Source organism: Delphinus delphis, chromosome 9, assembly GCF_949987515.2.
Source record: "Delphinus delphis chromosome 9, mDelDel1.2, whole genome shotgun sequence".
Lineage (NCBI taxonomy): Eukaryota > Metazoa > Chordata > Mammalia > Artiodactyla > Delphinidae > Delphinus > Delphinus delphis.
The window spans coordinates 10490687-10516863 of NC_082691.1; the positions used below are offsets into that span (position 1 = coordinate 10490687).

A 26177-nucleotide genomic window follows, 5' to 3' on the forward strand; every position below is an offset into this window, starting at 1 on the left:
CGCGAGCACTCTGACCCCGCACCCCGGCCTCCAGAGGCCACGTCATCTGGCAGACGTCCAGCGAAGGTGACCAGCGAGGCTCAGGTAGCGGGAGATGCGCTGGAGTCAGCGTGGGTTCACGTTCAGATCACAGACTTCTGGTCCTCGGCCGAAGCTGCCTCACGAAGCAGAAGTGCCAGGAGTTTCAGATTCTGTCCCTACACTGTGCCCCTACCCGCACCGCTGGGCACCTAGAGGGGACCAGCAGGCTCAGGGGACCAGCACATCTCTGGGCAGGAAGGGGGGCGGGGCCTCTGATGGACACAGGGACTGCCCCGCCAGGTTCTCTCCACGTCCACTCATAGCCATGGCCCACCTCTGGTCCCCAGCAAGACCGTGCTGAAGCCAACAGCCCACATCCAAAAGCCTCGGCCCCAGAACTGGAACATGGACAAGGCCCAGCGAGAGGTCTGCGGACGAAGTGCCCCCACCAGCTGCTCCCAGGTCCCCAGGACCAGGTGGGGGTCTTGGCAAGCCCTAGGCGACCTTGAAACGCTGGAAGGATAGTCTCCCCTCCATCCTCAAAGCGCAGCGTGCCAGTGGGAAGCACAAAACCTCTGCAAGCTGGATGGGTGGATGCCTCCTGCCTGCCCACATTCCCCTGGTGTGAAGCTCTCTTTGCCACTCTGAGCTCCGACATTCTGGAGCCTCAGGCACTCCCCATCTGTAAAATGGGCATGGGGGACTTGCCGGTTCTAAGAGGCCAGGAGGGGTCTCTGGGAATTCCCTGAAATAACACTGGAAACCCCAGAAGCAGCATGACTCTTTACTCAGAGAAAGCACAGACATGGCAGACAGAGCTCAGCCAGAAGGACAGCGCAGGGGACCCCACCCCGAGGCCGTGCTCACAGCGGGAGGCCGTTAGGAAGCTCCAGCCCCTGGTGGTGGCCCCAGAAAGCAGGTCTCAGGCTGTGCTGTGGCTCCTCGGAACCCCCAACCCAACCCTCAGTCTTCCAGATCTGTAGGTGGGCTCCCTACCAAGAGGACTCAAAGCCTGCGAAGCGAGGACCTACAAAAACCCCCTCACTATCTCTTTACCCCCAACCCCCAGCCAGGTGGGAATAGGCACACCTTTCCAGGGCGGTGCCGGGGTGGGGCCAGGGCTTGGGGTGGAGTCAGAGTGGGAGGTGGGGCCAGGACCGGGGGTGGGGTCAGGACTGGGGGTGGGGCCAGGGCTGGAGGTGGGGTCAGGGCCAGAGGTGGAGTCAGAGCCAAGGGGTGGAGTCAGGGCTGGGCTGGGGCCAGGGGTAGAGTCAGTTGGGAGGCGGGGTCTGGCCGGGGCTGCAGATGGGGCACCACGGGACTCTGTGCTAGGAACTCCGAGGCCCCAGCCCAGCCTGGGACAGCGCGGGCGAAGCAGCGGTGACTTGTGCCTAGCACGCAGGCTCCAGCCGCGGCACGTTTTCTTTCACCAGCCCAAAGGCCGCCCAGGTAGGGTGGGGGCAGCCGAAGAGTGTCCACCGGCTCTCCCAGCCCTGGAGAACTTTCTTCCGCTTCCCCAGGCGGGGCCCCTCGGACTCACCGGGCCCTCACACCACCTGGTCGGTGCGTTTGCTGCGCCACACCACCACGCCGGTCATGGCGATGGTCAGCAGGATGGGCACTGCGATGAGCGGGATGAGAATTTCGTCTGGGGGGTCCTGCCAGTGTTGCCTGTCCACGGAGCAGTTTTGGAAGAACCGCCTGTGGACCCCAGCGATGAAGCTCTCCGCCAAGGGGTTGGGCCAGTAGCAGCCCACCACGTTGGTCTCCACCTCGGTGCAGTTGGTGAAGCTCTCGTAGTACCTGCGAAGGCAGAGGGCTTGACCGCCTGGCTCCTCTGCCCCTCCTCACTCTGGCCCTGACCGCCAGGAAAGTGGGGGGCAATCCTGTCTGGCTACCTGCTCTCATCATGGCTCCAGGACACAGGGGAAGGCCTCCTGCTCTGAGCCCTACTGGGCCTGCTGGGCCAGCAGGGTCCATCTCCCTGGCGTCCTTGCCCAGAGGCTCTCTGGCATGGCGACTCCATGCTCTGCTTCCCACCTCTAGGCCTCAGCCCCGCTTTCATCTGCCCCTGAGCCCCTTCCCCAAAGTGCACAGCCATGTTCTACTCCCCTTCGCAGGCTGCCGCGTCACAAACTCGATTCCCCTCGTGCCCACCCCAGCAGACAATGACCTCTGCACAGAGCCCGGTGTCATCGAGCCCAACTCCTGGCCCTCCCATCTTAAAACAGAGGCAGCAGGGCTTCCCTGGTGGCGCAGTGGTTGAGAGTCCGCCTGCCGATGCAGGGGACACGGGTTCGTGCCCTGGTCCGGGAGGATCCCACGTGCCGCGGGGCAGCTGGGCCCGTGAGCCGTGGCCGCTGGGCCTGCGCGTCCGGAGCCTGTGCTCCGCAATGGGAGAGGCCACAACAGTGAGAGGCCCGCGTACCGCAAAAAAAAAAAACAAAAAAAAAACAGAGGCAGCAGAGCCCAGCATGGAAACTCTGAGGCCGTGAGCCCCCCAAAATACACCTCATGCCCCGTCCTGCATCTCCTACGTCATCCCTGCCTCATCTTGGTCATCCACACCCGTCACCTGCTTCCTATGAGGACGTGAAGTCCCAACGCCCAAGGTCTGGGCCCAGCATTTCTCAAGTCTTCCCAGGGGGTACTCTGGGCCTGGCTTCTTTTTCCAAGGCCAAGGGGTGTGTGGAGTCACAGCCACTTGGACCTGCAAGGCCCTTGTCACCTAAGGCCACTCTATGGGCTCCCCGGGGAAGAGGTCTCTCTGAGGCAGGCCGAGGACCAGCGGCCTCCCAGTCAAGGCAGCTTGCCCTCATTTACCTGGTTTGGGGGAGCGTGTCCCACCTGTGAGCCCAGCCCCGGCCTGTCTTCCTCTCAGACGTCACCTCTCCCAGCCCCCATCTGACAGGACACGTGGGATTCCCCCCGCCCCAGGGTCCTCCTGTCTGTGTCAGTCAACCGGAAAGGGCACTCAGCAAACCACCCATGAGGAGCCACGTCCATCCAGCGGGCTGGCTCTGGACGGTCCTTGAAGCCAACCAAGGGCTACAGCTACCAGGACCCAGAGTTCAGCCCCACGGCCAGCTGGCCTGGGATTAGCGGCCCCTGGGAGTGGTGGCCTAGGCTGGCAGCCATTGTCCAAGGTGCTCTGGTGAGAGGGCTGGTCAGACACGTGCCAAGGTGCACCAGCTCCACCACTGCCCACACTCTCTTGCAGCTGGCAGAGTGCTGCATGCAGGACAGGTATGGGAGCGGGAGAGGCTCCTGCCTCAGATCCCCACAGGCAGCAGGCCCTGTGGCCCCCCTCCTCCCTCCGGTGTGGACCCAGGGCGAGTGACCTGGCCTGAGCAACAGGAAGGAACTGCTTCCTGCAAGGAGCTTCCTGTACAGAACCTCGTCTCTGCCTGGAAAGGCGGTGGGAAACGGGGCTGCTAATCACTAAACCAGGCCTTCGTAGTGCCCACGCCTCCCGGCAGCCCCGGGCAGTTTCCCAGTCCAGACGCTTGGGTTGCTGGTCCGGCACACGTCTGCCCTGCACCCCTCAGCTAACGCAGACAAGGGAGAGCCACACGAGGCAAAAGAGAACGGGAAGCAAAGGGTACAGCCTGGAATCTGTGTGCAGAGCCGTGATGTGGCCCCTGGGACATGCTCAGGCTCTGGGACACCTCACCAGGCAGGTCCTCAGGCAAACCCATCACTCCCCAAGACCCACCCCTCACACTGGGCCCCGTCAGTGACCTGCCACCCCAGACAGAGCCTCTAACTGGACACCCTGCCAAGCCCCGACCCACCCCAGGGCTCATAGGGCTGGAACGAAGCAGATGGAGCTGGGGGAAGCCCCACTGTGGACAGCAAGCCTGCAGGGGCTGGGGAGTGGTGTGTGGCCCGAGTGACCCCCGTGCACAGAAAACAGCACAGGACAGCAGCTTAGGGGTCAGGATGAAGAATCAATGTCCTTCAATCCCAGCTAGCCCACTGACCATCTTCCTGACTTTGTCCACATTACTTAGCCTCCATGAGCCTCAGTGTCCCTGCCTGTAAATGGGGTTCATAATTCTTATCTGATAAGGTGACTGAAAGGACCAAATGAGGTGAAGTGAATACACTCCTGACAAGTGCCTGGCACGTAGTAGGTGCTCGGTGAGGTCTCGGGGTGAGCCCCAAAGGCCAGGAATGGGGCAGAGCTGAGCACAACACCCATCTCTGTGGGTCGACCTACGGGGCCAGGCGCAGAATGCCCACACCTGGTGCTTCCCAAGAACGCTGGGAAGTGGCTCCGAATTTTAAGAGCAAACGCTTTTAGGATAAAAGACACCGAGAGGTCGGGCACTCAGGCACATGGCGAGAGTTGTAGAGGCCAACTCCCACACCCCAGCATCCCGCCCTTCCCTGGGCTGGGGAGGCAGAAGGCAGGGACGCACACACTTGCACACACTGCTCCCAAGCCCTGTTAACTCGCCAGCCCAAGTTCAGGCTGGAGACGAAATCAGGGTGTCCTTCACAAGGAAGCTGCTGTTTGTGTGACATCGCAGAACCAGGGTCACGACAGGGTCTGTGCTTCTCAAGCATCCCCTGGTCACCCAGGGCCTCCCCATGTCCTCCCTTCAGTCTGGCTTCCAGAGCAAGAGAAGACGCAGCCATAGGCCAGCTGGGAAAGGGGGATGCAGAGGCCGGGAGCGAGGCAAACCGCCCCCGTCAGACTCCCTCCCCCGCCAGGCAAATTTCCCTACTCAGGTGGAAGTCGGCCCCTCTCTCTCCAACTCCCAGACCCCCCTCCTGGCTGCCCCCTCTGCTGTCCTCAGGCCCCAGGGCTGGATGTCTGATCTCCTCGCTGAGGCTTTAGCAGGTGACAAAGGCACAGGATGGGAAGCGCCCACCTCATCCTCCCTTACCCCGGACCCCTGTGTGTCCACTCCAGGCTTGGCGTCCAGGCCAGGCTCAGAGGACAAGAAGAAGCCTGGCCAAGCCCCTTCCCGAGCCCCCAGCCCCCTTTCCCAGCAGACACAGAAATTTCATACTGTTTGGTTCAGCGAACAACTATGTCTGCGAGGGGCCTGCCACTGTCCCCGGGGGAGTTGGGCATGGAAGCCCCTAGAACAGCCACTGGGGGCAGAGAGCACAGGGGCCGGGGTCTTGGAGGAGAAAGGGCTGATGCAACTGAGCAAATCCGGGGCTCCCAGGGAGGATGGGGCCTCCAGGCAAGCACGGCTCACAGGACAGTGTGAGTCTGCAGCGGCCGCCAGCAGCGCACCAGATTGAGATGGCCAAGTGGGAAGTGGAGGAGGGCGGGCACAGCCCGTAGGTGATTTCTGAGGAGGTGAAAGGGCCACCTTGACACTTGATGCTAGGTGTGACCAGAGGAGATCAAAAACCTCAGGAGCTTCTAGACGTGGGGCTCTCTGTGGTGAGGCACTGCTCCCGCCGCACCAGGTAGAAACCAGCGGGGTTCAGTTTCTCTGGGGTCCACTGGTCCTGACTACAAACCCAGCCCTGGCCGGTGCTGTGAAGAAAACCCAAAAGGACAATTTCCACCCAGCATGGACCGTGAAGAGAGGCAGGCATGCCAGGGCAGGGCACTAACCCAATTCTGGAAGGGCAGTGGGTGTCAGGGTTTCCCAGAGACATGACCTCGCTCAGAGGAATGGGGGACACACAGCCTGGAGTGTCCAGTTTGGAACTGCCAGGGTGGTCCGTGTGGGGAGCGGAGGGCTGTGAGGCTTGGAGTGGACCTCGGAGCATGCGGGGCACAGACGCCGAGGGCAGGACGTAGGCAGGGCAAGGGCAGGGCACGGGCACACGGTCAGCAGGATACAGACGGGCTGTGGGCAGAGGGTAGTCCAGCCACGGGCAGGGCATGGGCAGGGCGTGGGCTGGGTGAGGGCAGGGCGTGGGCTGGGCGAGGGCAGGGCGTGGGCTGGGCGAGGGCAGGGCGTGGGCTGGGCGTGGGCAGGGCGTGGGCAAGCCACGGGCAGGGCGTGGGCTGGGCGAGGGCAGGGCGAGGGCAGGCCCAGTGCCTGAGCAGGGACACTCACACGATGAACTCCGACAAGTTGCACCACTTCCAGACCTCCACCTTCTTCATCCTTTCAGCAAAGGTCTGGCCGCAGTGGGGCAGCATGGCCAGCATGCGCTTCTCATTGCAGCCGCCCACTGGGGGACACTCCCCTAGAGAGGAGAGAGCCGTGAGCACTGCTGGAATTGCTGGCATGAGCCTTGAAGGGCTCCTGCTGATGACCCTCAAGGCCAGCTGGGGTCTTCCTCCTTCACCTTGACCTCCATGTGACCCGGGGAGGTTGAAGCCAGTGCAGAAAGAGTGACCCACTTGGAGGCATCCAGGAGACAGGACCCAGAGGGCCCGTGGCCTCCCAGGGCGGCATGGGAAGAAGCAGGTAAGAGGACAGCATTCAGAGGGACAGGGGTCCCGGGAGTGGAGAGGCTGAGGGCTGACGGAGTCCGGGCTGGGTGGGGACAGGGAGCAGGGGCAACCACTGCACCTCGAGGGTGAGGGCACCCGCAGCATGTCCCAGGAAGCGTTCTGAGAGTCTGATGACAGTCCCAGGCCTCTGGGCAGCGACAGAGGGCCCTTGACAGTAAGGACTGCCCACCCTGTCAAAGCCACCCCCTTGAACTCCAGGAGGCCAGGGGCTGAGGGCTGCAGGGTCCAGCAACAGCGGCCAGGCCTTTGAACACTCTTGGGGTCTGGCAGGACCCCTGCCCCAGGATTTCTCATCACTCTTCCTGAGCTCTGCCCCCAACACTTCCTGTGCCCTCCACCCCCAGAGAACACCCTCCTCCCACTGGGAACACCCACCTGTCTGACCCTCAGGACCCGTCCCCCCACCCTCTCCAGGCATCCGATTTCCAGGGGTCAGTTCCCCCCCTCGTAATCTTCCCTCTCGTGACCCCTAGCTTTGGCTCCCATCATATAATCAAGAGAAAGCCCTGCTGTGCATGTCCTGGAGTACATATGTTGTATTGATATATGTATGTGTGTGCATCTATGTGTGTGTGTGTGTCTTTGTGTACGCTGCCCTGCCATGTGTGTCTTAGTGTGTGTGTGTTGTGTTCACATCTGTGTGTGTTGTGTGTGTAGGTGTATCTGCCCTGCCATGTGTATCCTGACATATGTATGTGTGTATGTATGTATGTGTGCTGCCCTGCCGTGTGTGTCCTGATGTGTGTATGGGTGTATACGTATGTCTGTGTGGTATGTGTGTTTGTACATGTGTGTGTCTATGTGCACGCTGCCCTACCGTGTGTATCTGGTGTATGTGTGCCTATGTGGGACTCACAACTTCACAACTTACAATAATCTTACAATAATGAAGACAGTGTGGCACTGGCATGAGGGTAGACATATAGATCAATGGAATAAAATTAAGAGTCCAAGAATCAACCTTCATTTTAGAATAAAATTATTTTCTATAAATGTACCAAGACAATTCACCAGGGAAAGAATAGTCTTTTCAACAAATGGCGCTGGAACTACTGTATATACACATGCAAGAGAATAAAGTTAGACCCTTTCCTCACAATCTACACAAAAATTAACTCAAAACATATAAGAGAGCTAAATGTAAGAGCTAAACTATAAAAATTCTTAGGATAAAAGGAGAAAGTCTTTGTGTCCTTGTATAAGACAAAGTCGTCTTAAATATGACACCAAAAGCACAAACAACAAAAGAAAAAGACAGAAAGTGAACTATATCAAAATTTTTAACTTTTGTTCTTCAAAAGACACCATCAATAGAGTGAAAAGACAACCCACCGAATGAAAGAAAATGTATGAAAATCGTATTTCTGATAAGGGGCTTGTATCTAGAATAGATAAAGAACTCTTATGACTCTATAAAAAGAGAGCAATGACCCATTTAAAAATAGGCAAAGGATCTGAATAAACATTTCTCCAAAAATATACACAAATGACCAATAAGCACATGAGAAGACAATCAACATCGTTAGCCATCAGGGCGATGCAAGTCAAAACCATAATCAGATATCACTTCACACCCCCCAAGATAGCTATTATCAAAAAGATCTAACAGAGCTGGGGGGAGGGGAGGGGAGAAAAAAAAAGATTTAACAAATGTTGGTGAAGATGTGGAGAAATTTGAACCCTCGTATGCTGCTGGCAGAAACGTAAAATGATGCAGCCACATTGAAAAATAGTTTCCTGGCAGTTTCTCAAAATGTTAAAAATACAATGACTATATGACCCCACAATCACACTACTAGAGGTAGTAGTGTAATTTCTTTCCATAAAAGAATGAAGTACTGACACGTGCTACAGCTTGGATAAACCTTGAAAACATTATGTTAAGTGAAAGATGCCGGTCACAAAATACCACATATTGTAGGATTCCATTTAATGAAGTCTGCAGAACAGCCAACTCTGTAGAGGCAGAGTGCAGATTAGATTACTTAAGGCCAAGGGGGTTGGTGGAATGGGTCATCACTGCTAGTGAGCATGGAATTTATTTAGGAGTGATGAAATGTTCTCAACTGGATGGTGGTGATAGTTGCAAAACTCCGTAAATATACTAAAAAACATTGAACTATATACTTTAAATGGGTGAATGTGTGGTATGTGAGTTATACCTCAAAAAGCTTTTTTAAAAAATAAAAGTTTTTTCAAACATTCAAAAGTTGAAAGAAGGTATTACAAGCACACTCAAACTTCAAGTAATATTTAAGAATTTCCTTTAGGGAGAAGGAAAATAATATCAGAAGTAAATATTGATCTTCACAAAGGAATGAAGAGCACCAGAAATTGTAACTCTAGGAGTAAATATATAAAGTTTGTTTCTCAACATTTAAATCTTTTAAAAGATAACTGACTGTGAAAACAAAAACAATAACGTACTGTGGGGACTTCCCTGGTGGCGCAGTGGTTGAGAATCCACCTGCCAGTGCAGGGAACACGGGTTCAATCCCTGGTCCGGGAAGATCCCACATACCGTGGAACAACTAAGCCCGTGAACCACAACTACTGAAGCCCACGCACGTAGAGCCCGTGCTCCGCAACAAGAGAAACCACCGCAATGAGAAGCCTGCGCACCGCAATGAAGAGTAGCCCCCGCTCGCTGCAACTAGAGAAAGGCCGCATGCAGCAACGAAGACCCAAAGCAGCCAAACTTAAATAAATAAATTTATAAAAATAAATAAATAAATAAATAAATAATGTTTTGTGGATTTACAACTTAAGTTTAAATAAAATGTATGACAGTGATAATATAAAGGGCAAAAATGGAAGGTTCTTGAGCTATACGTGAATTGATATATCATTTAAGAGACTGAGTCTCTCAGGGTGACCACGTGAGGTGTCTGACTTGGCCGCACACCAGACTCACCCAGGCCACAGCCCAGGCCCTGAGACAGGGACCAAGAATCGGTGTTTGTTAAACTGCCCCTACGCCCACATAATTCCAACGTGCTGTCAGAGCTGAGAACAAGTGGGAAGAGCAATGCTTGCTCACAGTTACGTGCACACAGGCACGTGGAGATCTTGTGCAATGAAGATTCTAACCCCGCAGGCCTGGGGCACCAAGATGCTAATCTCTGACAAGCTCCAGGTGGGTGATGCGAGACCCAGGCCCACACTCTGCAGAGTAAGAGACAGAAAATGGGAGCGCTGAAACCAAGAGTCAGAGGGGAGTCAGACAGCCCCGTGGCTCTGCTCCCCAGCCCAGACGCACTCACTCTCCTCTCTGAGGCTCGGTTTCCCTATCTGGAAATGGAGCCGTGACACCTGCCGTGACACCTCCTTGCCCGGCTTCCCTCCACTACAGTACTGACCAATGTCCACTGAGTGCCCTGTCCTAAGTGTGGTCCAGCTCGCCGAGCCCTGCAACAGCCCAACAAGACAGGACCACTGTGACTGGGGAAAGTCATCGACCTGCTCAGTAACACGGTAGGGGGCCGAACCCAGGTGCAGCCCTGGGTCCAGGGCCGTGCAGGCCCGCAGTTAGTGACTTTAGGGAACGCAGGCTCTCAGGCTGAGGTGGAGGCAGATGATGAGAAGGCAGCCTATGCTCCTTTCTCCCACTGGTTGCCCTGTTCCAAAGGCATCTTTTCCCCACAGCTCACTGACAGGCTCCCCACCACAGGCTCTGAAAGTCCACCTGACATCCAGCCCTTGTACCCATTCCTGGGCCTGGTCTTGTCATCCCCTGACAGCATCCTCTCAGTATCCTTCATGGCTGTCCTGGGCTCCACCCTCCTCCCACATGGGCACGGGCCAGGCAAGTCTCACACTATTCGCCCCTGCTGGCTGCTGCCACTCCTCCCAGCCATGGCCCGACTGGACCTGGCCTGTCTAGACCACCTGGACCACCATCTAGACCCAACTGAACCTGGATCCATGGACCTGGATGACCTGGACTTTAATCCTCCGGACCTGGACCCCCTGGACCCCTTGGGCCTTGAATACCTGGACCCTGGACCTCCTAGATGCCCCCTAGACCTTGAATACCTGGACCCCCTGGACCTCTTAGGCCTTGAATACCTGGACCCTGGACCTCCTAGATGCCCCCTGGACCTTGAATACCTGGACCCCCTGGACTTCTTGGACCCCTTGGACCTGGACCCCTGGACCTGGAACACCTAGACATCCTCAGCCTGACCCAACGGCCACCTGTCGGATCACTGAGACCCAGCCCAGGGCTTTCTCCTCCTCCCCTCCCACTTCTCCCCACCACTGGAGCCCCTTCTTCCTCTTCCTTCCTGCTTCCTCATGGACAGAATCTCCATGAACCCAGAATCTCCATGTGTCCCAGAATCGCCACATACCCAGCACCACAGGGGCCTGGCCAGGGCAGGTTGAGAATGTGTCATCAAGGACCACGTGACATCCTAAGGCAGGTTTCCTGGGATAACTTCTCCCGCCCATGGGGGCGGGCGGGGGATGCTGTGAGGATGCACAGGGCAGGCACCATGGGACACCTGTCTGATCAACCACAGGTGCCCTCCGTGAGGGGGTGGGGAGACTGGTAATTACGGCACCATTTCCTTTTTTTTTTTTTTAATTTTATTTTTGCTGTGTTGGGTCTTCGTTTCTGTGCAAGGGCTTTCCCTAGTTGTGGTGAGCGGGGGCCACTCTTCATCGCGGTGCGCGGGCCTCTCACTATCGCGGCCTCTCTTGTTGCGGAGCACACGCTCCAGACGCGCAGGCTCAGTAGTTGTGGCTCACGGCCCTAGTTGCTCCGCGGCGTGTGGGATGCTCCCAGACCAGGGCTCGAACCCGTGTCCCCTGCATTCACAGGCAGATTCTCAACTGCTGCGCCACCAGGGAAGCCCATGGCACCATTTCTGATGCACAGGCTTCAGGGGCTCCCAGCCAAACCCAACAACCTGCCCTGTGTTATAACAGGGAGGTAAAGATGCAGATTCCTGACAACACCAAGAAAGTGTGTTGCTGCCACCCACTCAAGCTACCAGCTGCATTAGTAAAGGTCTCGGGAATTAAGTTGAAATAGAAAACCATTTCAGTTGGTTCCATCAGGGAAACAAAGAAAATGCACTGTGTTCCTTTTGTCTAGGGGACTTCCAGACTCTGGGAGATGAGAAACAGCCAAACAGATGCATTTCCAAGAGAAAGGCCTTTTATGGCCAGTCACTTGGAAACGAAATACAGGAGCTCTCGTTCTCCTCTTGCGCAAATCAGCATCGAGCAGACTGCAGGCTCTGCAGCGATGGGCCATGGCCAGTAGGGCTGTGGGAGGGTGTGGTTTCTGAAAGGTTCTGCCCCCAGTCCCTGCAGTCTGAGGAGTTCCCTCCCCACCCTGGACCTCAGTTTCTGTATCTATATGATGAATAGGGACGTCAGAGGACCTTCAAACACCTCTCGGCTAACCACCTCCTTGCAATCACTGCGTCACTGGGCTACTTGATATCCAGCCACTGCCTCTGGGCTCGCTTGAGTCCACAGAATCCAGTGTGAAAGGAGGTGGCTCAACAGCAGGACAACATTACGCCCACCAGTGACAAAAACAGTGACAGTGACATGTTCATACACATACACACTGGCATGGGCACTCTGCCTGGGGGTGCTGTGAGCCGCTGGTAGCCACAGCTGCTAGCAAACTCGAGTGCCCACAGAATGTGTGCCAGGCACTGATGGGAGCTTCCCATACACACAACCCTTTCATTCCACACTCTTGGTCCCCGCACATCGTTATGGGGACTGAACTCATTGAATCCAAATGGCTATCACAACAGCCCTTTATAGGGTGCTATTCCTGCATCCACACTAGAGTGGGGGAAACTGAAGCTAAGGGCCAGTAAGTAAGTGTCTCATAATCTTGGTGTTAAGGTGCTGCAAAGGGAGGCCCCCAGAATTCACACCCAGACCCAAGGGGCTGGTCAAGGGCTAGGCATGAAACCGAGCAGTAGGCCTTGGGTTAATTAGTAGAACTTCAACCAAAAGTGAAAAAGGATGGGGGGAGAGGCTTTTTAAACTGAAGTAAGTAAACTTAACTTAGTTCAACTATTATTTTTGGTTTTACACTGGCCAGGTGAATTGCCATGACACACGATGTTCTGATTCCCTATCTTTCCATTTGTATGTTGTTTGTTGTTAAAAAGAGGAAACCTCATTTGGGTAAGTCGAGGGAACTGTTGGACTTCACCCTTCTGTTCTTGTGCTACAAGAGTTGAATTGTGTTCTTTGTGTGTATCTTTGCATTTGTCTTGGGCGTAAGTGTGACTTCTATGGGAAACAAAATCTGTTTTCGGAATGCAGCACCTCAGGGTGCGTCCTGCAGAAGTGGACCACTTCCAGTTGCAAAGCAATGAAATGTAAAAAGATGATTTTCCTTTGTAATACAACCTGGCCATAATACTCCCTAGATTCGGGGGGAAAATTTTGCCCTTTAATGGGTCCCTAAACTACACTACTATTATGCATTAGAGCTGTTTCACAATAGAGAGGAAAAATGGGATAAGATTTATAAACTAATAAGTTTTGTATTGAAATAAATACCTGATTCATGAATAAGTTTTAAAATGAAGGTATGGGACTTCCCGGTGGGGCAGCGGTTAAGAATCTGCCTGCCAATTCAGGGGACACGCGTTCGATCCCTGGTCCAGGAAGATCCCAGATGCCACGGAGCAAAGAAGCCCGTGCACCACAACTACTGAGCCTGCACTCTAGAGACCACGAGCCACAACTACTGAGCGCACCTGCCACAACTACTGAAGCCCACACACCTAGAGTCCATGCTCCACAACAAGAGAAGCCACCGCAATGAGAAGCCCATGCACCGCAATGAAGAGGAGCCCCCACTCGCCGCAACTAGGGAAGCCCACGCGCAGCAACGAAGACCCAACGCAGCCATAAATTAATTAATTAATTAATTAATTAATTAATTTAATGAAGCTATGAGATCTCTGCCTATCTGGATATATGTATGTCTATGCATACATTATAATTATATGTCTTTATCTCTGGATAGTATTACCAAAACTAATTTGTAAATGAGCGCTACTTAATTGGCTTAAAGAAAAGTAAGTGCTTACAAATCAAACATTTCTAAATACAACAAAAAACTAACCAAAATGAATTTCAGGTTCATGTGATCTGGGGAATATTCAGTATTAAATTAATATCCAGCATTAAAGTTAGTTTAAGTATAGTTAATACAGACATGTCTTTAGAGTCATCAATGTTAAGTATGATTTTATTGTACCTAGGTTTACTGAAAGTCAGTAAATTCATATTATATCTACTGAAAAACTTGTCAACAAGAAAATGAATTTTGTATGATGATACTGTCATAAGTAAAAAAAATAAAGATAAGTGGTATAGAAGCTTTTAGGTGAACTCTTTAGAAGTAATTATGTTTTAGTCTTTCCAGATTCTTAGTAACTTGAAACTTTCGAGTTTTTCTGAATTAAGTTAAATGATAAACATTTCTTGAAGGTCTAGGTCATTTTTAAGATAAAGTACTGGAACACTGATTGCTAGACAAGTCTATCTTCTTTTGTCTTACGAGAGAAAAAAAAAACTAAAGGTGTTTGGGTTTATTAGACACACATCTTGAACCACTTTAAAGAGAAATTATGCTATAAAAACGTATTTTTTAAAAAATGTTTTTAGAGGTTAGAGAACATGTTTATAAGTTTGCCAATCAGAAAACGTTGGTATAGCAAACAGTTCAGTTAGTTGGCTTTTGGTTTTTGCTGGCGATTACGGTTTTTAAGGGTTAAAAATTCTAATAAATATGCGATTAAACTATTAAAAATAATAAGGAAATCACTTCAGAATGTAAAGAAAATACATTGTCAGCAAGAGAAGGATGGAGATATTTTTGTTAAAGAAAAAGGGAAAATAATTTTGTCCTAGAGCTCATTGTTTCTAGATGGGAAAAAATAAGGGACAAACTTATATAGATACAGAAAGTTGTAGAAGGTTTATGGAAAAGGAACCTTAAGAAAAGAGTTTTGTGCATGGTCAGGATTGATTGAGATTAGATTGAATTTAAAAGCAAACTAATACAGGACTAGAGTTTGTTTTTCTCTCTCTGTAAAGAGAACAAAGTTTTCCTGGAATATTGAGCAGCTTTGATAACAGACTGTAAGTTTCTTTCTCTAGCTAACTTTGACTTTCCCAAAGGGCCCCTGAGCCATCTCAGAAAGACATATTAAACTAATTAAGATTATTTGGTCTATTAAACTACATGGAAAACATTATATGAAAAAATTTCTCTAATAAAGTTGTCACAGAGTATAACTACTCGTGACATGTATCACTGCTTGCTTTAAGTCTACTGCTTGGAGCACGTGCAATGTTTGTGTGACAATTTGATATAATTGATAAGATGTATAACCTATAAAATGTTTCCCTGTCAACATACCTTTGTAGCTGTTTGTTATGTCTGATTAGTTTTCCCCCAACATGGATAACTAGGCAAACATATAAACAAAAAGTAGGAGTAGCACCAAGGGACATGATAGACCCAGGGCAGGCAGCAAACACAATCAAGGGACAGATACTTTGATCATCAGTGCTTTCTACTGAAAGATTTGCAACCAAAAGGGGGAAATGACAGAAGAAAATTTCACATATTGAGGTATAGGGAAGTCTTTCTGGTTTACATGATTTAACTCAAATTTCATGCTAATTTAAAACAGCCTGTTTGTGGTCTATTAAACATACATTGTATGTCTGCTTTAACCATTAAGGGAAAAACTACATTTGGAGAATAGTACAAACATGCATTTTGATTATTATCCTCATTGTAATATATCTACTAATTTTCAAATGTTTGTCTAGGTGCTATGACAAAGCAATCAAAGAGGGAAGTACTGTTTTCATAATACAAAATATTGATGCTAAGCTTGGAAATAGGGACTATTTCCAACTCTGTGTCCAATTCCCCAAATTGTGGCAGGACTAGGCCTCGTTTCACCAGGAAGTAACCAGAGTGATCATCACCCCATTCCCTCAAAGATTTGGGAAAAGTTAAAACAAAAACGGAACCAAAGCCAAGTTCCTCTGCTAAGTTTATGATTAACCTTTCTATCCAAAACTTTCTTCCCTTTCATATTCTGCACCTCTTCCTCCTCAGGATTGGAAAATATCAAAGAAAAGGGGGGACTGAAACCAAGCAGGACTCTGCAGGACCCTCTCAGGTACAGAAGCCCTTCTGGGTCCCCCGTTTCTTGTTTGTAGCAAAAAGCTTTAGTCTCCTAGGGGCCTCCCCTGAGTCACAAAAGCCTGGCTCAAGAAGTAATGATTGAAAGGATGTAGACATGTAGTGACAAAAATAGCAGTTGGGCCTAGAGAATGGTAACAAGTTAAAGAGTAAATCAGCCATAGAGCAGTCACAGAATCTTTATTCCCTCCCTGCTCTTCAGGGAGGACAGATGACAGTGTCTGATGCATACTCCTGGGCTGTTTTGTACATACTTGATAAAAACCGCCGCCAGAGGGGAAAGGCTACCTGCGTGACGATCAGACTGTCGCCATGACACAAGCAACTCCATCTGTTCTGCACGCAGTCTCCTGCACGTCCTGGAAGCTTTCCTTTAAAAGCTCCTGTCCGCTGATTGGCAACGTGGAGTTGGTTTGGGGGATGCTAGTCTGCCATCTTCCTAGGTTCCTGGATTCCTGAATAAAGCATCTCTTTCCCCCCACCAACTCCTGTCTCTCGAACATTGACTTCCGAGCAGTGAGCAGCCCAAGCTGAGGTCAGTGTTGGCTCCGGGTGGGAACAGACACAGAGGCAGAGGCCCAGCTGAGTGGACTTCTCTTGACCTCACTACCCCAGGGCCCTGCACGGCAGCAACTGCTTCTGAATTAGGGTTTGTAATTTTCAAAGAAGCACCTTCCCTGATGGGCCCTTCAGAGCCCCTGATGGGCCCCTATGGTCAAGAGGAACCCCCCCCCCGTGGCCCTGCGCCCTGGGAAGCCAGGCCCCCCACTTGGCACAGCTCAGAGGCAGCTCAGGGACAGCAGGGTGTCAGGATCCACAGCATAGACAGCCGGCAGCCCTGAAACCCTCCTTCGAGATGCAGCAGCCTCCAGGGCTGATATGGCCCCCATCCCACCTATGACAAAGCAGCACGGGACCAAGAGCCGGTTCGCCTCTCCCTGCATCTCCCTGACGCAGTCAGGAGCCAGTTCCTGAGGCCCTCACTCTGACCAGACCAGCACCGGGCTGTGTCTGCTGAGAGGCTGGCCTGGTCCCCACCCCAGGCTCCATGGGAGGGGGACACTGGGACCAACAAGACAAGACAAGGTGGCCTCCAGAACCATGCCCACGTGAGCCCAAGATTATTAACACAGGAGATTTCTGCACAGGGTCTGCCTTTGGGCCTTCTCAACTCCATGCTACAGGCTGGTGAGGAGAACCTCGGATTCCCTCATAGTGAAGCAAAGGATTCCTCTTCCATCTCAAGGACCAAAACCTCCATCCAAGAGCTTTGTATTTGAAGGTTGCTGAAATGCCACATCAGTGCACTCCTGATTTCTGGAAGCCACCAATCACCCTTTCCTTCAACACAAAACCCAGCTAATCCTAGGGCTCTAACCCCAGAATGTGAAATGAAGTCACACTTTCTCCACCCCAGGCATCTCCAGTGGAAGGGTAACCTAGAGTTCAAGATGTCGATGGGCCTATGCCGCCTTTTCCAAATTTCACGTCATCAAAGCTGACAATGGGGCTTCCCTGGTGGCGCAGTGGTTGAGAGTCTGCCTGCCAATGCAGGGGACACGGGTTCGTGCCCCGGTCCGGGAGGATCCCACATGCTGCGGAGCGGCTGTGCCCGTGAGCCGTGGCCGCTGAGCCTGCGCGTCCGGAGCCTGTGCTCCGCAACGGGAGAGGCCACAACAGTGAGAGGCCCGCATACCGCAAAAAAAAAAAAAAGCGGACAATGATATTTCAAATAAGCCCAATTTTGCATCTTACAGCCAGGGAGACTGAGACCAGTGAGAGCAAGGGAGCATCCCAAAGGACCCAGGGGACAGTGGCCCCCACGGACAGGGCCTGAGACCCTTGAACCCCAGGCCAGGGCTCCCTCCTCCCAGAGCTGGCCAGGCTCAGACCCTGCTCTGCAACTCCCAGTCTCAGCAAGTCTCTCCCACCGAAGCCCTCCCCAAACACGCATACCCTATTATTTGTTCTTGGATGATTTCTTGAGAACGATTTTTCAAAACAACCTTTTCATTCAATCCATTCCCAATTTGTGAGCAATGTGTTCTCCCAGGAGTTGTGTTTTCTTGCTGGAGAAGGGATCTGAGAGGGGAAGCCTCGGAAAGCCGCCCCCTGCCCCCTCCAGCCAGTCTCTCCAGACACGCGCACACACACTCACACTGAAACATTGTCCTCGGAAGGACCGGCACAGCAGGGAAGGTCTAGCACTCCCAGTTCTGGATTCCTCTCATCCACACCCCTGCGCCTGGTGTGAACGCAGGAGCCCCGGGACGAGGAGCGCACTATCTCACAGGGAGGAGGGAGACGGACATGCTCGCCGCCGCTGCTCGCTCGGGGTGTCGCGCTGGCATGGCGTCCCCAGCTCCAGGGCAGCGAGGCCGGGGACATCGCAGCTGGGAGGGGCAGGCCCAGGCCGAGTCGGCGGCTGGCGATGCAGAGCCCGCAGGAGACCCTGCGCCTTCCTTCCTAGTCCGGTCCGTCGCCATCGGCTTGGAGAGAGCCTGGGGACCGCACCCGGTCACCCCTCGCCCCTCCGGAGCGGGGCGCGCCAGGCTCGCCCAGGTCGGTGCAGGGGAGGAGGTGCAGCCAGGTGCGGATGCAGGAAGGCAAAGGCCGCGCGGATCCCACAGCCCCAGAGGCGGTTGGGCCCCCGGTGCCGGACCGAGCGTCCCCTTACCGCAGAGCAGCAGCAGCAGCAGCAGTAGCGGGAAAACGTGCGGGCGCCGCCGCGCTCTTGTCTCCATGGCTGACCAGCTGTGGCGCGCGGTCCAGCTGTGTGGCGCACCATCCAGCTGAGGCGCGCGGTGCACCTGAGTCCCGGCTGGGGGCGCTAGGGGCGCCCGGGGGCGGAGCCCAGGCGGGGAAGGGGCCGCAAAAAGCCCGCCCCCAGGAGGTGCCTTCCCCCAGGATGTGCTCTGCGCCCCTTAGGATGCGCCTCCCTCCCACCCAGGTGCCCTCCCTCAGGTCGTGCTCCCCCAGGACGTGCTACCCCTCAGGACGCTTCCTCCCCCAGGATGCTCCCATCCCTAGGACGAGTACCCTAAGGACGCGCCCTATAGCCCAAAATATGTCTTCCCTCACTGGACGGTCCTTCCCCCAGGACGGATCCCCTCCCCAGCGCAAGCCCCCTTCCTGCAGCCCTGGGGGCGCGGCCCGCCGCAGGTGAGCGCCTGGAAGGCTCCGCGCCCGACTGGGCTGCAGGGCAAGATGAGGGGCGGGTGAGGGAAGCCTGCCAAGGAGCGGGCAGGATCCTGCGGATGCACCCACCCTCCCCCCAGCCCGAAGAAGAGCTGGGCAAGGTGTCTGGAGAAGGACTGCTGTGCGTCTCTGTGCCATGAGACCGGCGAGGGCAGCGCCCTTGGGGAGAGAGCTGGCTGAGAGTGGGGATATCTCTGTGTGAGGGTGCGGAGAGGAGCCCTCAGGGTGGAGCGCAGCTGACCCCCGAACTCTTACTGGCCTCAGGCCCCCAGGATACTTTCCTGGGGCCTCGCCTGTGCCAGGAGCCTTTGCACCCCTCTGGACTAGAGCGGGTGGGGCCATACACGCGTGCACCCGGCTGCACTCCTGCACACACCCCACTGCCCATGGCTAGAACCGCGTCCTCAGGCCCTGGTCCTGCCCTGTGCCCTCTGGAGGCCTCAGGGGACAAGACGAGGGCCAGGAGAGTGACTGGGTACCCCTAAGGACCTGACCTAGAGGAGTGTCATGGGCTCCGAGGGGAGGGAGGGAGGGACTTGGGATTCTCCAACCATGGATCACTTCACCTGGCTTGGTCACCTCTGTCACCCTCAGCCCCTAGCATAGACTCTGGCCCCATGGACAGCTGGTCACATTGTCACTGGTGGGGACCCCTCTGCCCTACGGTGCCCCCAGTCCACACACCCCCCAGCACGTGCTGGTCTGAGGGCTCAGGGAGCTGGGTCAGGAAGATGGGGGCCCCTCAGGGATTGGTTGCTCTCGGCCTGGGCCCTTCCCAAGTCAGAGGGATGGAGCAAGTGGGCTCCCCACCTGGACAAGGGCTCCGCCTCTCTGAGTGGTGGAAGATGGGTAATACCCCCACCCCGAAGTCCAGGTCCTGCGAGGGAGGGCTGGGGAGAGGGATTCTAGTACAGGCATCGCAAAACAACTACCTTGCAAGAGCTGAACTGACCTTTCTTGCGTGAGGAAGTCCACTTAATAAGGGATTGAAGCTTTCTGTGCTTCTTCTGATTACAAACAGAATTATTTCAAGGGAGAATTCAAGCTAGTTAAAATTGACCAGCCGTCCTGCCTGCCTCTGCCTTAGGTGGTGGCAAGCACAGATGCAGGGGCGACTCAGCACCTGTGACCCAGGCCTTCCACGCGTTCAGCGGGGGCTGAAGTCTCGGCCAGTGTTTCCTGCCAGCTGCCCTCTCTCAGATGCCCTGCACCAAGGGAGACAAGCCAAGAGCACGGCCCAGGTGTCCACCAGTGTCCCAGGAGGCCACAGACTCACAGAGGCCTGCACCACTCCACGAGAGAGGCTAGGCCAGACCTCGCAGGCAATTGCACACAGCTAGCAGGCTGGAATGGGGGAGATGGGCCGGACGCGGGGGGCAGATCAGACAGCACCCTGGAGCCTGCCCCAGCCTGGGGCTGTGGCTCCACACTGACCGGTACTAGGGAATGAGCACCCTGGGAGGCAGGGCGCTGGATGAAGCTGCTCCCCTGTCTGCGATGCCCTCCCCTCCCCCATCCCGTAGACTCGGGTCCCTGCACCCTACTTCCATGGAGCTCCTCCGTGCCCCAGGGCAAACTCCCGAGGCCTACAGGCTGCCCACGCATCCCCGTTAGAGGGAGTGCCTGAGAGGCAGGGCCCTGGCTTCCGTTCCCCGTGCACAGGGCACGTGGTCTGCTGGCGCAGGTGGTTTCAGGCAGGTAGTGAGAAGGGGGTTGGGAGAGTCCCAGAGGGGCCATCGTTCTGGGGCCCCACACTGCTGCTCCCACATTCATCCTGTCCTGGCACCCGCTGGGCACACTGGACCCCCCTGTGCAGAGCTGTCTCCCCTGCTGAGAGCCGGCTGCTCCTCTTCTCTCCAGAGAGGTCATCAGAGACTCTTCAAAGGTCATCAGAGACGCTTCAAAGGTCATCAGAGACTCTTGGCTGCCCCTCCCCCCACCAGATCCAGGCTGGCATTAGTGGTTGCTATGGTCTGTGGATCACAGAAGAAGGGACGTTCTGGGAACTCCAGGGCCAGAACTTAAGAGATGGGCAGCTCTGGCTTGTTGCTGTGCACAGCTGCTTTTTCACGGACAAGGAGAAGCCATGTGGGCGGCCCTGGGATGAGAGGTCACCTCGACATTCCTCCAGCTGCACTGAGGTCCTGGCTGAGTCGGGGCCAGCCTCCCCCAGGATGGTGAGGAAGGACACGTGTTTGCTGTATACGCCACTAGGTCTGGGTGCAGGGGTGTGAGGGTGTGATGTTCCCAGGAAGACAGGAGGGGCTGTCCCTGTGGAAAGATGAGCTTGAGAGGGGAAGGTGGGACGGTGGAGGCTGGGTAAGGGGACACCCTGGACAGGTGGGTTAGGGTCAGTGCTCATGACAGTGGGTGCTGCCCTAGGATGATGCTGTTTCATCCACAAGCAATCTGCCCTTAAGAGGGGGAGAGGCTGTAGCCTGGATCCCTCCAGGGATGGAAGCCCCTACTCACAAACAGCCAGCTCCTCTGGGCCAAGCTGATGACGTCTGGGAGGTCAGCTGCAGCCCTCGGGCCTCAGGGCAGAGAGAACAGGCCAGGCCCAGGGGATTCCCTGAGCTCACAGGCTAGAACCATCTCCTCCCCACATGGATGGATCCAGAAACCCACCTGAGGGTCTCCCAGCCAGCCTTCCTCCTGTTCCCCTGAAGCCCCAACTGCCCTCGGTTCAGCTCACACACCCTTGAGAACAGGTCCAATCAGCTTTTATAGGAACCCGCCCCAAGCTCGAAAACCCTCAGGGAGCTTCGAGTTTTCCATCTGAAGCTGAAGGGGATAACTGCCCTGCCTCATTCTCAGGTCAGAGGTGAGGATTGAGGTCAAAGAAGCTTCTCTGTGCTGAGATTCATAGGCCCTGGGGGATGGAGGTGGAGATGGTGGAGGTGGAGGTGCTGGAGGTGAGGATGGTGGAGGTGGACATGGTGGAGATGGTGATGGAGATGGTGGCGATGGAGATGGCGGAGCTGGAGATGGTGCAGATGGTGGTGGAGGCAGAGATAGAGATGGTGGAGGTGGAGATGGTGGAGGTGTAGATGGTGGTGGATGTGGACATGGTGGAGATGGTGGAGATGGTGGAGGTAGACATGGTGGAGCTGGAGATGGTGCAGATGGTGGTGGAGGCAGAGATAGAGATGGTGGAGGTGGAGATGGTGGTGGAGGTGGACATGGTGGAGATGGTGGAGGTAGACATGGTGGAGCTGGAGATGGTGCAGATGGTGGTGGAGGTAGAGATAGAGATGGTGGGGGTGGAGACGGTACAGTGGAGATGGAGGTGGAGATAGGGAGGACCCAGATGGCCATGACAGGCCCAGAGTAGCCATCATGCCTGTCAGGCTCGTCTGGCTCCTCCTTGCGGCACAGCCACTCTGAGCAGGTGGCTTCCGCATTGGGAAGGCAAGGCCATCAGACCCCACCTTCTCTAGCAGGCCTGCAGGCAGCTCCCTGAGGGTCCTCTCCTCACCCCTGCCTGGCCACGGGCCACCAGATGGGAAAATAGCAGCTGTGTTGATTGAGGAGGGGCCCCTGCAGGGTCCAGGGACCCATGCCAGGTCCTCTGGGAAACACAGGCACTGGACGAGCACGAGGCCCTCCCCTGTGGTTCATGGTAGGCTCAGGCCCCGTGGAGTAAGCTGAGCCCTGAAGGGTGAGCCCAAGTGGTCTTTCTCCCCTGCGAGTGGCCTGGCAGCCAGTGCCACCCAGAGACCAGCTCAGACGGTGTCATGGGGTGGGGAGATCCCCTGCCCCCAGGGGAGGGGACAGGGCTCACTGCTGGATCCCACAGGGGCTGCTCCCCGTCTGTACTGCCGGGACCCAGGGTCTGAGACCCCAGAGAGGAAGCAGCCGCCCCTGCACCTGTGTCTTCTCACGTGTGACACGGGGACGCTCGGTTCCCACGCCCACGTATGATGCGCCCAGGCAGCGCCTGGCCCCTGACTCACTCCTCCTGAGGGTGCGGCCCCCTGCCGCCGGGGTCTGCTGACCAGGCATCCCTACAGCTGCGGTCCTGCGTTCCTTCGTAGGCCACCCAGTCTCCGTTCACGGTCCTCTATAGCAAACTCTCCCGTGCCAATTACTGTGTGGCTTCTCTCTCCTGATCCAGCCCTGACTGACACAGTAGTCTCATGATATTTATTCAATAATTTTTCTTGTAATGGTTTTAGGAGCAAATTCTCTCGACAGTAAAGGAGCTTCTTCTCTAAGTGGAGGGTTTGTGAGCAAATGGGATCAGAGAAACACGGGGCGTATCGGCTCCATGCATCTCGCCCAGGAGCCAGCATGAGAGGAGCCGAGACTCCTTCTGGGAGACTCCCCTCAAAACCCAGACGGTGGGAGACTTGGCTGGACAGGGCGGCGGAGTGGGGCAGGTGCACGGGTACTTGGCGCCCCCTGCCGGTGAAACATTGTCTCTCCATCCTCAGTGAAGCGCCAGACGTGACCCCCGCAAGTGATGAGGCAGAGGGTCTGTATACAAAGTAGGGGCGGCAGGGAGATCCCCCTCGGCCGGCCGGGAGAGGGACCTGACCCTCAGCTGTTTCCCAGGGCCCAGAACTCAACTCTCTGTGTTGCTGTTGTTGTTTTTGTCATTGTCGTTGTGAAACACACATCGCATAAAATTTACCATCCTAACCACTTTCAAGTGTACAGTTCAGGGGCATTAAGCGAACTCACATGTTGTGCTACCAACACCACCATCCATATCCTGAACTTTTCATCGTCCCAAACTCTGCCCCCATTAAACAGTAATTCCCCTTGTCCTCTCCCGCAGCCCCTGGCAACCACCATTCTACTTCCTGCCTCTATGAATCTGCCTGCCAATGCAGGGGACGTGAGTTCGATCCCTGCTCCAGGAAGATCCCACATTCCGTGGAGCAACTAAGCCCATGCGCCACAACTACTGAAGCCTGCGCGCCCTAGAACCCGCATGCCCCAACTACTGAGCCTGCGTGCTACAACTACTGAAGCCCACGCACCTAGAGCCCGTGCTCCACAGCAATGAGAAGCCCGTGCAACACAAAGAAGAGAAGCCCCCGCTCGCCTCAACTAGAGAAAGCCCTCACCCAGCAATGAAGACCCAACGCAGCCAAAAATAAATTTTTAAAAACAAGAAACGTGGGTGACCTCAGAAGCTGAGAGCCAGTGAGGAGGGGGGACCTCAGTCCTACAACCGCAAGGAAGTGAATTCTGCCAGTGACACAAACAAGCAAGGAAATGGATCCTCCCCTGGAGTCTCCAGGAAGAAGGGGGCCCTGAGACACCCTGACTGTAGCCCAAGGGACCCAAACTGGACTTCTGACCTACAGAACTATAAGAGGATAAGCGTGTGGATTTAAGTTGCTGCGTTTGTGGTCAGTGTCATGGCAGCTCCGGAAAGCTCACCCACCCTAAAACAAATACGGTAAGTCCCCTACGTATGAGCGAGTTCCGTTCCCAGAGCGCATTCGTAAGTCCAATTTGTTCACACGTGTAACAGAGTTAGCCTAGGTACCCAGCTAACACAATCGGCTATGTAGTACTGTGCTGTAATAGGTTTATAATACTTGTCACACAAATAATACATAAAAACAAACAAACACAAAAAATAAACATTTTTAATCTTACAGTGCAGTACCTTGAAAAGTACAGCAGTGCGGTACAACAGCTGGCATCCAGGGGCTGGCATCAAGTGAACAGGCGAGAAGAGTTACTGACTGGAGGAGGGAGAGGAGGTGGGAGATGGTAGAGCTGAAGGATCGCCAGCAATAGGACACGGAGGGCAAGCTGCAATGTCGCTCATGCCTGACGTGGATGGAACACACGTTCACATCTTTGAAAGTTCACAGCTTGAAGGTTCGTATGTAGGGGACTTACTGTACAGCTCACGTCTTGCCTTGGGCTCCCTGAAACAGACCTCGACACCAGGAACCGCATGAAACCAACGTGAGTGGTTTCTGGGGAGGCCCGGGGAAGTGGGGTTCACTTGAGGTGGGAGAGGTGAGAGAGGGCGCAGGGGAGGAAGAGGAGGTCCAACCCCAGAGGAGTGTGGGCCAGACCAAAAGCAGTGAAGCCCCCAGGGGGCGCTCAGGGAATGTCCGTTTTATTTTGCGGGCAGTAGGCCTGCTCTGCAGAGCTGATTAGGTGGTGCTTTCAGCAGGCCCCTCTAGCCACAGGGAGGGCACAGCCGGCAGATGCTGACAGGACTCCAGAAAGGATGGACAGAGTGAGAGCGAGTGACGAGTCAAGGACGGCTGCCCAGGGAGTGCCCCGGCAGTCCAGTGGTTAGGGCTCCACGCTTCCACTGCAGGGGGCACGGGTTCGATCCCTGGTCAGGGAACTAAGATGCCACATGCCGTGCGGTGAGGCCAAAAAAAACCAACCAAACAAACAAAAACCAAAAACAACCACAACAACGAAACACAATTTAAAAAAACAAAGATGGCTGCCCAGGATGGCAGCTCAAACCCCCAGGGGGTGCTGGTGGCGGTCCCTGAGTGGGGAGAAGAAAGATGTGGGCTGGCGGGAAGGGGTCTGCTTGAGCCCTGCAGGGGAATGTCCCCAGGCAGGTCCATGCCTGGGCCTGGAGCCCGGGGGGCAGGTTGGGTGGAGAAACAGGCCTATAGGTCTTTGGCATCCAGATGGTATCTGAAGCCACAGGAAAGCACGAGATTCCCAGGTAAAGTGTAGAGTGAAGAGAAAACGAGCCCAGACAGAGGTTTGGGCGCTCTGACGCTGAGGTGCTCCTGGAGCACCATTTCTGAACCACCCAGACCCCGGTCCTGTCACTCGAGTTTCTAGAAAACACAGGCTTTGGAGCCGGCCCTCTCGGCTGGAAACCTCAGGCTGAGGGTCCGTGAAGTGAGCACATCGCTGAAACTCTGAGCTTCAGGATTTTACCTTGAAGATGGAGCGCAGGGTCCATGCAGAGCTGCAGTGGTACCCACGTGAGCCGGGCCGTGTGCTCTGACCCTCCCTCCACGCCATGCCGCACCACACACACTGCCGAGCGATAGCAGAGTTCAAGGAACTGAACAAATTGAACGAAAGGACAGGGCCTTAAACAGGCAGCATTTAAAATCAAGGAGGACAGAGTGGGCTTGGAGCACTCTGTCAGCTTTGAGGGAAATTAATTATATTAATTCCTGACCTGATACACTTGCACATATACAATTTCCAATGAACCAAAAGAACTTAACGTTAAAAAATCCATCAGAGTATTACTAAAACTACAGAAGGATGTGTTTCTAACTCTGGGCTAGATTAGTCCGGGTTATAGCAAGAAGGCATAAAGGAGCGCACAATTCTGACCAC

General features: G+C 54.6%; 1 protein-coding gene across 1 annotated transcript in view; it reads right to left on the reverse strand.

Moving 5' to 3' along the window:
• Positions 1 to 797: 797 nt before the first annotated feature.
• Positions 798 to 26177, reverse strand: part of RAMP3 (receptor activity modifying protein 3) — a 54299-nt gene continuing 28919 nt past the window's right edge. Inside the window, exons 6-7 of the mRNA XM_060021226.1 lie at positions 6057 to 6189; positions 798 to 1824 (exon numbers count right to left, since the gene is read on the reverse strand). Coding sequence (XP_059877209.1) covers positions 1569 to 1824; positions 6057 to 6189 — 389 coding nt within the window. The 3' untranslated portion in view covers positions 798 to 1568. The remainder of the gene's footprint in view (positions 1825 to 6056; positions 6190 to 26177) is intronic.